The 12,354-nt window shown below is 39.3% G+C and overlaps 1 protein-coding gene across 1 annotated transcript in view; it reads right to left on the bottom strand.

Annotated features, from left to right (window-relative positions):
* Positions 1 to 4,518: 4,518 nt before the first annotated feature.
* The window catches only part of LOC141795074 (gamma-aminobutyric acid receptor subunit pi), a 110,760-nt gene continuing 102,924 nt past the window's right edge, over positions 4,519 to 12,354 (bottom strand). Inside the window, exons 7-10 of the mRNA XM_074675826.1 lie at positions 11,522 to 11,659; positions 10,175 to 10,327; positions 9,847 to 10,037; positions 4,519 to 8,779 (exon numbers count right to left, since the gene is read on the bottom strand). Of these exons, the coding sequence (XP_074531927.1) occupies positions 8,414 to 8,779; positions 9,847 to 10,037; positions 10,175 to 10,327; positions 11,522 to 11,659 (848 nt within the window). The 3' untranslated portion in view covers positions 4,519 to 8,413. The remainder of the gene's footprint in view (positions 8,780 to 9,846; positions 10,038 to 10,174; positions 10,328 to 11,521; positions 11,660 to 12,354) is intronic.

Raw genomic sequence — 12,354 nt, 5'->3', positions numbered from 1 at the left:
GTACCTAACAGAGGACAATGCTTGAGTAAAATGCATAGTCTTGCACTTAACCAGTATATACAGCTCCAGTTCTGATTTTAGAAATCCAACCATACATTTTATCATCCACAAGAACCACTTCCATTAATGAACTCGCTGCATGCTTTCAATAGGTCTCATCAGTTCTGTGTCAATAATCTCAGTGACTTTAGATATTTATCAGCATGCTGGGATTACGATTACTTGCTGCTTTTATCCCTGCTGCAGCCGTCTGTTTGATCAGACATCTATTGATATTCCACGAACTGTGAGAGAAAATGATCGCACTCGTTATTTATCATTCCTGCAGAGATGAGCACTGTCTCAGTCTTGCTCCTGCTGATAGTTTATCCTCACCCTGAGATCTGTTGAGATGATGTGATAACTTTCTGTGCTCCTTTGCTCCTTCAGACCAGAATCAGAGTGGCTGTCCAACAGGGAAAGAGAAAGGCTGCACAGTCAGACTCCCCTTATCGGCGCTTACACTGATGTAACAGATATTTGGAAAGCTTTCAAACCACCATACACCAAAAGAAAATGTGTGGGATATTGCAAAGGTTATGACGCATTGTTGAAACTGTCACAGTTGATTCAAATGCCATTTTTTCTCCAAGCTGATACAATCCCTTTGGTACGTTTTATAAACGTGAGTTTGTACATAGTGTACTTTGAAGTAAAGAAGGTTTCCAATCCAATCCAATCGGGGGTTGATTGAAAACAGTAGATAATGACTGAAACCTTTTTCTAAACTGAAATTAACATGTTAAAATATGAAAGTCATAATACCAGAATTGCTATTTATATCCACCATAATTAAGGGGACCCTCCTGGAAAACCCTGTCAAACAGAGTCAAACTGCACATGCCTACCACTCATCAACAGCAATAAAACTAGCGAGCATTGACATGTGACTGAGAGAAGATCAAGAAAAATATTTTTTTAGCTTGAGAAATGGAAATTTTGTTACAACAACACACCAACATCTGTCATCAGTGAGTCAACCAGGTAAACAAAGAGAAAGAGAAAGTTTGGCGCCTGCACAGAGTAAATGGGTGTGGTGTTTCCAAGCACACAGTAGAAAACCTCAATAATAAAATCAGTAATATGAAAGTTGCTTTGGTAAACAAGCACTGTAGCAATGCCCCAGAAAAATAACTCTTAAAGGAGTTTATAAACTCCAATATTTCATCACACACTTCTTGGAAGGACCCAGGCGTATAGAGCAAAGAGCGAAACAAACTTGTAAAACTAACTGCAGCGAGCCTCACTGGTTTGTCTCCTTCACTCACCTGTTCACTGGAAGGACGTGTCACTAAATTTGCTGTTCGGCTACACATCGCCACCTTTTCAAAGGATTGTCCACTGTTTTTGCACATTTCATCTCAAACGGTATCGTATCACGCGATGTTCATCTTGAAACAGCCGAACTGGCGCTGTAATCCTGCCGTTAGCGCCAGTCATGGTGGGGTGTACCGCCATTAAGCTAATCACTCTTGTTCGTGAGAACTTATAACTCTAATGCTGGGATGAGTAGTGATGTTTGGGGGGTGTCGGTCAGAACACCAAAGCAGTCGGTCTTGTCTTCTTCAAGGTCTTTATTCCAATCTCACACTGTCAGTAGTGCTGATAATACAGAGCTTCTTTATAAGGTGTGTTTATATACGTATCTTTGTGTGTGTGGTCTGAAACACAGGAAAAGGGCACAGTCAACATAGTGTTACTATAAACCATGGCTACACACTTATCAATCACACTGCTGCATGGCCAGTAAGCTTAACATCTCTCAGATGCTTATGGAATGAGGAAAGCAAACAAAGATATCAACAGTGAGCAAAAAAGGGTTCAGATACCAGATAATAAGTAAACAGACAGAACAAGAGCTAATATGCTAAACGTTAGCGCTAATCGCTAGCGCTAGCATGCTAATCGCGAGCGCTAATCGCTAACCGCTAGCATGCTAATCGCGAGCGCTAATCGCTAACCGCTAGCGCTATAACTGCTACATGATCAATTTAAACATATCAGAACCTTCTAAACTTAGTAGGGCACACACACATATACATACAGTCAACTTTCAGTATATGTACTTACTTAATTCTCATGGACGCACACAATGAACAAAAGGAATACTGCACAGTCCAGCTTAACACACACTTCTGACTAACTCAAAGAAGAGAAGAACCTGAGCACATGGCATGGGGAGGGCGGAGCTATGACGTTGTCACTGAGTGAGAACCTTTTGTACAACTCTTTTGGCCTGTTAACCTGTCTCATGCATACAGCGAATATATTTTTTTTCACCGTTAGTACAAAGTTTACCCTGCTAATGGCTTGTCATGCATACAGGCCCAGTTTATTAAATATCTGCATGAATGAGGATGAAGAAAGGTGAAAATCAGAAACTTTCATTCTTGTGCTACTGTCTTATTGTGATATCAAATGGACTCTGTTGATAATCAGGATTTAGTCTGTCAGGATTAAGAGGACAAACACAGTAATTGATATGAAGTCTTCACAATGCAGGCTCCTATTCCGACTCCATCACCTGTGATGCTGCTGTCTAAAAGAATAAAAATAAGTATGACAAGCTTTTACTATAATATCATGCTTCTGGTTTAGTTGTGTTTGTGTTCATTGTGTCTCATATTTCGTTTTTTTTATCTTTTATATGTATTTAAGTTTTTAAGAGATGTGTTTTTCCACATAATGAGAATGAAAATTAGGGACAAGTGCATTGGACATGCAAAGGACTATTTTTGGTCTCTCCTCAGGCCAAATGATTTGCATTTTGTGGAGGCTAAAGGTTTTATATTACCAAAGAAAATATGCTCATGCAACTGAAGTGTTGAAGATTGTTCCAACACATGACTATGTAAAATGAGGCCATATTACACCCCATTAACAAAGCGTATCCTTCCAAACACTTTTCACCTGTATTCCCAGAATGAAGTTGACATATAAAATGTACCAAAAACAAAAAAGATCTCAGATGTAGAGCCAACACAACCAACACAAACTAAGTTTCAATTTCACTGACATGCATTAAGATGAAGTTTCAAGAGCTGTAGTTCACAGCTTTTCGTTACCCCTTTGTGCCAGTGAAGTTGCTTAATGAAATTACATGACCTGAGTAACATCATCTGACTGACCAGAAACAAAGCAGAACAAACATTAAGTATTTCAAACAAGATTAGTGACAAGAAAATTGTGGTTATTTCTGCGTTTATTTTCTTGTAGAATAAATTATCCCAGAGAAAGAAAGTACTGTATGTTCATTTACAGATCCTCCTCTCCACATTTTGCTGACTTGGAGCTAATAACGCTGCAGAAAATAAGGACTCACACTGCGAAATACTTCCCTGGGACACTGCTGCTCTATCAACAACTCACAGACACACATTTTTGCGCTGCATTTCTGCAGGCCAGCAAGTCTCAACAAGGGACCCCGATCATTTCAAATGTCAAATGATTCTTACTAGTATGGTGTCATTTTTACAACTAATGTCGGATCAAGGGTCTTCAATGTTCCAAAGACCCTCGAACTGACAGAAAGACGTAGCAGGGACATAGGCTGTATATAGAGTGGACAGCGCAGCTCCGCCATTTACCACTGTACAGTTTTGGAGCCAAAATTCCCCCGTCACAGGTGCAGCCATTGGTAGCTGTTGTGCAGCCACAGTCTGCGCAGAAGAGACTGTGAGGGATTCTGGGAGAATCTGAATGGAGCCAGGTGACAAAAACAATTGTAATTACTTTTTTTTTTAATCAAGAGTCTAATCTTTTTTTGACTCTAACTCCTCTACTCTACAATCCCCCCAAAAAATACACAAGAACAACATCTGTCAATCATTGTTAATTGTGATGTAAACCCTTGTTGTTAACCTCTCATACCTAATGAAAACGTAACTTTTCAGAAAAAAAGAGGACTTGAACACACGGCAGCCAAATGGTATCTTCAAACCACCATAACAATCAGACATGAGAAACATTTCTACAAGGTGTTTGACCATAGCCCATCTGGAATGACTGGAGAGCCAGATTTTCTTTACCTATACTGCAGCCAGCCACCAGGGGGAACAGTTTTAGGGGAGACCTCACTTCGAGCTGAGCAAGATGACCATTTTTGTTTTTTGCAGTCTATGAGAACCTCTATCATTGTGAGTTACAGTCGTTACAAAACTATTCTGGGGAACCTGACCGAGCCAGTATGAAACATGCAGCTGTGTGATTGGCACAGCTTCAATAGAGGCTGGTCTTCCTTTGTCTTGAGAAGTGAGTGCTGAGTGAACCTGTGTGCAATCTCAGAGAGCTGCTGTATTGCTGAATGTGTTCATCTCTGGCTGAAAGATAACATCATTAGCCTCCATGTATCCAGTAATGTGTTTTCAAGAGAGTGACAAGAGTAAAAATTGAAATAATTGGAAAAAAGTCTTGAAAATACAAAAAAGCACAAAAATAAACAAAAGAATTGATGAGAAAATGATAAAAGAGTCAACAGGACACACTTTAAATTTCTTTTATTGCTATCATCCATATCCATACACCAAATAAACATGCATAGTGATACTACTTATTTACAACAGGTTAAGCAAACAGATGCCTATATATTAACATGTTACTACAGTATATAAATACATTTCACATGAAGATGTCCAAGGAACTGTGAGGTTGTCAGCCAACGTCACCTTGAGGCATTATTTGACACATCCAACAACGGGACAGACAGGACAGTCCAGCGGAAGCCATTTTCCATGTTTCTGTCACCCAGTGTTGCTGAAAATTTGCTCCAAATATGTCCTGACAAGGTTGCTCTGAGTGTTCACTTGTTTCTGCAATGTATTCTCACTTCCTCAGGGTATTTGTCACCATCATAAAAAATTGTCCGTTCATGGCAGCAGCACTGAAAATGTATTCTTGATCATGGAGCCACAGGACGGTCGATGCTCTCGAGCTTGGGATCAACTTTGTGTTCCCGTTTGGAAAAACACACAATTTTCATCCAAACTGACGGGAAGCCTCATATTGTTCTTTGGCTCCACACTGGCATTCAGTCCTTGTACTTATCTCTGAGAAGATAACTATCAAAACTACAACCGTGGTGCTATGAAGTATAAAACCTGACAGTCTGTGTTTTATCATATTAACCTTTTCAACAGGTCACCACACAGCTCAGTCACTCATACTTTCAAATATTACACTTTAGATAAAAAGAAAAATGAGGAGGAGGTAAAACGCCCTGCCCTGGAGGAGACCTTAAAATCAAAACCAATAATAAAATTACACATCTCATCTTTCCAGAGGCCTCAGCTGAAATTGTACAATGATCCCTATCCGGCATTTTTAAACAAAACAAAATCAGGCAAAGCAGAAGAAACAAAACGTCCACTTGATTACCATGCAGGAAGAACAGAATCAAACATTTCTATTATCATCAGGCAATGAGAGCAATCAAAAAAGTTTAAAAGCTTTGACAAAATAGATTAAAGGATGAGAAGCTGAAGTATGAACGCAGAGAGTTAAAAAACGCAATGAGGCAGTGATCGTTTCTGACTACGTTTGTTTCATACAGAGCCAATCTTATAGAGATTCCTCAAAATGGAACATGTGAGACTTTGTTACAGCAATACTGAATAATAAACATGCATCTTTGTTGTTAAACTGAACCCTGTAGTCTATCTGAAATGTATTTGTCATGTTCATCTGCTGACTGACGGCATGCTACTTCAGAGTTATTCGATGGATTATAAACACGGTATCAACATTTGAAAACAAACCTCAAATCTACTGGTTGAGATCCTAAAGGGAAACCAAGAGAAATGGCAAATCAAAGGAAATCTTTGGTTCTTTGGTTCACACCACTGACAGCAACACACACTGTCACCTGAACTCAAACACTCACACAGCAAAGATGACAACAGCCTGAGGAAATAAGTGTCACATCATGCATAACATATCCACACGCTCTCTCCGTTTGGATAATACACAGATGACGACATCCTTTTGCAATTTTTTGACCGTTTCATTCATATTCAAATCACTCTCCACATCGAGGTCTGACGAATGCTTTGTGTTACAAAAGAACAGTGAGATATAAGAAGTCCTGCTTATACCACATGATACAGAACTGAGTGCAGCATGTCTGTTACTGTTATGTGCATCCACACCATCGCAATAAGCTTGATAGTCATTTTTACAAAAACTTTTCTTTTTTAATTATATGAACAAATGTACCATCAGTGAGTTTAAGTCCAAGCTTTAGTCCAGGGGTGGCCAACCAGTCAGAGACCAAGAGCCACAAAAATTGCCGTGGTACTACAGAGAACCACATCACGCACGGGGTCTTACAAACACACTTCCTCTCACACATAAACAAAACAACATAAAATGAAAATCAATACATTTCCAATTTTCAAAGTGAGATTTTCTGTGTTTGTGTGTGTTAATCTGTACTAGAGAAGAGAAACTGAAACTTAAGTATCAATCCCAACTGATCCCAATGTTGGCATCCATATATATATATATATATATATATATATATATATATATATATATATATATATATATATATATATATATATATTTAAGAATAGTCGGCACACCGCTACTCATAACTATATATGATTTTTATGAGTGGATCGAAGAGCCACGAACCGAAAGACAAAGATCCACATGCGGCTCACGAGCGACAGGTTGGCCACCCCTTCTTTAGTCCTTGAAACTCAAAGAGATGTTTTTAAGTTATAATTTGGAGGATTATTGGCAAAGTTTTGGTACAACCGCTGGCCATATTTAGTCTGATTCTTCTCTTAAGCCACATACCTTGGGTTGCCAACTTTGAGGCAGAAAAACAAGGGACACCCTCAGCGGGGTGCTAGTCTCTCGCTACACAGTACAGCACGCACGTACTGGGACTGAGTTGCATGTAAGCACGTAAGTGCTGCAGCCATAGGCTGAACCTGTGGCTGCCTAACTGTCAACTGAGCGATCCTAGTGCCTGTGGTGTACAGCTGGCCATGCAGGCAGGCTGCCAGACACACAATGATGAACAGAGAGAAAAAATATACGCATCTTGCCTCTACCTATGCAGCCGGGACAAACAACGTCCCACACCGGATGCGCCTCTTTTGGCTCAGATACGGGACGTCCCGGCCAATACGGGACGTCCCAGCCAATACGGGACGGTTTACAACCCTACACATACCTATCCTACAAAACAGATGCATGAAGTTTCTTGATGCCTTAAAACACCTGCAAAGAACAAAAACTAAATAAATCAAATTAAAAGAAACTGGCAGCCTATTTCAAAAAGCCTCACCTCTGACAAAGCAAACAGCCAATTATAGTTAATGATTTTAGGACAGCACCAGGCATGGCTAATCAGATCAAAAGGATGAACATAAACATGTCTGATCAGACAGGAAAAAACTGGTTGAAGCCTGTGGAGGATTTAATCTTATTTTCATCATAATATCATTTGCTATTCAATATGCTGTTGTTACACAGGGTTTCATAATGTTAAAAAAAAACTGTAGCGTTTTTTGAGTTAACAAGCACTTTTGGGGTTAATTTTTATCCAATTTTTAGATAGAAATCACAAGAGATCAAAGGCCACTACATTTACAGCATCGATGACAGGAAATAACGCGGGTATAGAGAGAAAACACTGCAGTGAATAAAGAAATACAAGACACAATAGAGAAAGACAAACAATGAGAGGACATTTCATCATTTCATCATTCTTAGGGAGACTGGTGTAAATTAGACTTATAGTACCAGCTCCCTCTTCTTATTTCAACATCCTTCTCAAATCCATTATTTTCATATTTCATCCTAATTGGCGTACCCACAGGCAAGGATGGAAAATGTTGTGTAAAGTTGTTTAGTATCAACTATCAGTCAATCACAAGGAATCAATGGAAAAGGCATGTGCTCTCCTACAGCAAAGCTAGCTTCATAAAGCCTCTATTTACAGCTCCATCTTTTTACGTCAGAAAAGGATTGTACAGCAGTGTAAAAACAGCACACAGGCCAGTTCTTATTTTACAGTATCACTGGTTTCATCTAAAAGTCTGTCGGACCCGATCAAATCTCAGTCATTGTCAGGTCGGCCAAGTTTTGAATGTAAATTAGCTGTTTTAAAGAGCAATGACTCAACCCAGAGAGTCAGTGATAAATAGAAACAAAGCTGTAATTGTAACTATAACTTTTCCCCCTTAAAAACTTCTCATGAATCAAAAGATCTCATGTGAGTATGCTGCTTTGCTTAAGAATCCAAACTTGAAAAACTGACACTCTCATCTGAAACGTACATAATTAACACGTACTGTACATACATATGATAAAATACAGTTCTCCTCTATGTACTCCCTGTGACACATGCTGCTTCAAGCGAGTGCTAAAAGTACAGGTAATATGTCCAGTAGAGCAGGTTGACCATGACAAAAGAGAGGGGGAAGGTGACTCTGGAGTAGTTGTCTATGTGGTGTGGGTTCTCCACGCGACAGCAATATATGGCACGAAGCACTTTGCGGACGGTGGCCAGAGCAGTGATGCACCAGTGGGTGTGCTCTGGAGGCGATGCCTCGGGCTTAGGCTCGCTGCCAGAGGGGCTGGATGGGCTGACAGTGAGTTCTAGAGAGGCAGGAGCTGGGGTAGGAGTGGCGGCAGGCTCCTTGCGTCGCTTCGCCCTGTTGGAGTGTGTGGAGATGGTGGTGACAATGCCGTTCATTTCGTCGTCAAAATCGTGCATGTGGTGGCCATACTGTGAGAGAGTGAGAGGACAAAGAAAGAGAGTGTGTCTAATAGAAATAAAGACAAAGAAAATTGAGCTCCAAGTGCCCTCAGTGTTTGTTAAACTCACCCAGTAGTGCTTATGATGACATGATGGTGATGAAGACAAGGATGGAGATGAAGGTGATGACAATGACCATCACTGGGAAGACAATGATTGTGACAACAATGACAGCAATGGCTACAGTGATAACACTGACAAAAACACCAACGACATCAATGATGATGGAGTTACCCAGATGACAGCCATGGATACATAACTACATCGACTATAATGAAAGCAGTGATCACAATGGTACCAAGTACAACAACACCTGCAAAAGATCACAACACACAATGGACCGCAAAAAGGGCCACCGCAACAACTCCAGCAAGGCTCAATGTTCAGGCTTGTCACTTCTTTTAACGTTTTTTAGCCTAAAGGTGGTGCAAGGACTTTTTCATTTGGCATTGATTAGAGTGCCTTTCTATGGAATCTGTAGTGTTGTGTGATGAAAGCCTTGTTTCTAGTGAGCTCCATCACCCACTGTCATAAGAACATGAATCTTGCAAAGATAGGCATTTGTTTTGAAGCAAACTAACAAAAAACAGATCTTTCTAAACATCTTCTCCTTGTTTAAGACAACTTTTCAGTAGATGCAGGGCGACAAAGGAGGTGTATTTATTTGTTGTTGTGTAGCCCTATTTTTTTTTAATGTGACTGGAAAACTTTGTAAACTTAATTTGTAGTGTATTGTACATGTAGTGTGTTTAGCATCCAGAGGGTCAACAGGTCCATCATTTCTACAAAATAAACCCAAAGAATCCTTGTTTTCAAGAAAGTGACAGATCTTTCTTCTCATTGCAAAACTTTGCTGCCTGGTGTAATGTCCTCATGGGGACTTTTGGTCTATGTGCTGAAAATGGATTTGTGTTCTCCTGTGAAGATCTAACCTAACCACAGATACTATAAAAATATCATTTAGGACTAATAAAGATGAAAGATATATGTACTTTATGTTTAGGTCTGAAATCACAACATATCCAGGAATGTCTTACCATGAGCATGTGTGCGTCAGCATGACTGAGGGTGCAGAAGTGGGCCACAGCGTACTCGATAAGCGCTCCAAAGATAAAACTGAAGCAGATGCCAAGGTACACATCAATGGCCTTGATGAAGCAGTTGGCGTTGGGCAGAGACGTCCTGGCTCCCATCATCAGAGTGGTCATGGTCAGTACTGTGGTCACTCCTAGCACAATACACCCACATACACTCTGATGAACTACAGATTTCACTTTCAAGACAACTATCTCATTACAAAGGCATAAAAAATGCTTTGTTAACATTTGTTGTCATTTAGGAGTAAACAATGTATGCTCATGTTACCTATACAAATACGTGCTGGAACAGATGATAAGGAAATCCAGAAGGAAACCCATGAGAGGACGACAAGCAAGCTGGAGGGCACGTAAGTCTCAAGAATGAAGTACAGAATACTCCTCTTCAGCTCGAAGTGAAACACCAGCTTTGGATAATTTCCTTTTAGAAGAGGGAGAAAACGGTCAGTAAACCTGATAAAAAAAATAGCATCTTAATAAAACAAGAGCTTTGAATCACAACATTAAAAACATGTTCTCCTGTTCTTTAAACACATTGAGAGTTTTTGGTGGCTGAAGAAATGGCCTATAGTTGCCTGATCAAAGTAACTTGACCTAAATTGCTTCTTTTGGTCACTGCATGATCAAATGCTATGAACTATATGCAACCATTTCAGACAGAGGCTCTCTGTTTGAGACAGATGATATTATTATTATTATTATTATTATTATTATTATCATTATTATTATTATTATTATCATTACTTTTTTTTTTTTATTCAAACCAAACAAAGATGTAACTTTGCTTGTAGCGGCGATTTCAAGTTGTTTCTTAAAGAGCAAATTAACCACAGTTTTAAGTTCATATGATTTATTCTAGGGATCAAATTCACTTAAATATATTAACTTTAGAATAATCAAGTAGGTAGTTAATGTTGATTCATAGATTTCTTCAGATCTTTTGACAGTGCTTGATTGTGGGTGGAGGTTTTCTTTATTAGGGCAGTCGGTGCAGGTGTGGGTGCCAGTTTTGTCACATGCAGGTTGAGTGGAGCTTCAGACCAAACGATAAAAATGGAACTTGCACCTGTAAAATAAATGGACCATGGACCAGATTTGTGAGAAATGGATTTGTTTTTGAAAAGTTGAAACGTGGACACACGTCAGGACAGCAGCTAAGGCTCCTCTCTTTCAGGTGGCTTTTTAAACACATGGAAGGATCTGCCACCACATTGCACTTTTGCAACCACCAGACTCCATTGACAAAACAGCGATTTAAACTTTCAGGACATTGGATTTGCTGATCTACTGCTGCTTAAAAATGCTGGAAAAATATAAACAAACATTTTTTCTTAAGAAGAAAACAAACAAAACTAAGGATGATCAGGTACCCTCCAGGTACGCTTCCTGTTCTGTCATTAGTCAACAAGATACCAGCCCAATGTGTCAGTGAGAAAAACAAGCACTTCAAAAGAACCTACTGTGAGGTTCTGCATTATATTGCAGCCATTGTAGTCTGTTTTGTGACTTCTGGCTGATGCATCATGCATCTTGTAGTAATTTAGACCCATTAAGAATGCCAAAATAGCACCAAGGATCGAAAACACACTCTGTGCCTGATAAAGGTCGTTGTTACCTGTTTCATACACGGCCTCTGAGACGGATGTGTAGTGGTCCTCCACTGTGTACTGGGCCAGCTGTAGTGTGTCCAAACCACTGACAGACTCATTCCCTCTGGTCCAGTAAAACATGACATCATTGATGTTATAACCCCCTGCAGGAGAAAAATATAACAGATGAAAAGTACTTTGTAAGATGAATGCATAAAATAAAATTTACTGAGTCAAAAATACCTCTTCATGCAACCGATTTGTACAAAACTATGTGGTGTGAATTCTGTTGCTTGCACTAAGGAACCATTAGAGAATTATGGACCAATTCTTCAGTTTCCCCTGAAGGTGTACACTGGGGTTCACATTAACTAAATCTGTTGGTTTTGTTTTGTTTTCCCCACACAAAGTCTTAACACTTCGATAAGAAAGAAACAAACAAAAGAAACTGGTGATCAATTTTCAAATCTTCTCTCTTGAATTTATGACTTAATAATAGAAGAGGGAATGGGGTTTTGATTTAATGATAAAAAAATGATCCTTTTTAAAAAAATTAAAAAAAAAAAAAAAAGATCAAAAATGAGTAATTTAGAAAGAGTGTGCTTGCATACAATTATTTTCTGATTTTTCACAAATCCTGCACACAGAAATATAATTTTCAGCCCAACTTCTCTCTTTTTCATCAAATTAGGACTTTAGAAAGTACAAACTTCAGTTGCCCATATAAAGCGCAAAGGAAATGTATCCTGCACTGAGTGTGCATACAGTAACAACATTAAAAAAACCATGCACAGACTCACTCAAGTTAACTCTGTTTGCTTTATCAAAATACTGTCAAACCAATGGTTGCAATAAGATT

This window comes from Halichoeres trimaculatus, unplaced genomic scaffold (genome assembly GCF_033239565.1).
Source record: "Halichoeres trimaculatus isolate MK-OKI-2021-1 unplaced genomic scaffold, fHalTri1.1 fHalTri1_scaffold_8, whole genome shotgun sequence".
NCBI lineage: Eukaryota > Metazoa > Chordata > Actinopteri > Labriformes > Labridae > Halichoeres > Halichoeres trimaculatus.
The sequence above is the reverse complement of the archived record's forward strand: the minus strand, read 5'-3'. Positions and strand labels throughout refer to the sequence as shown.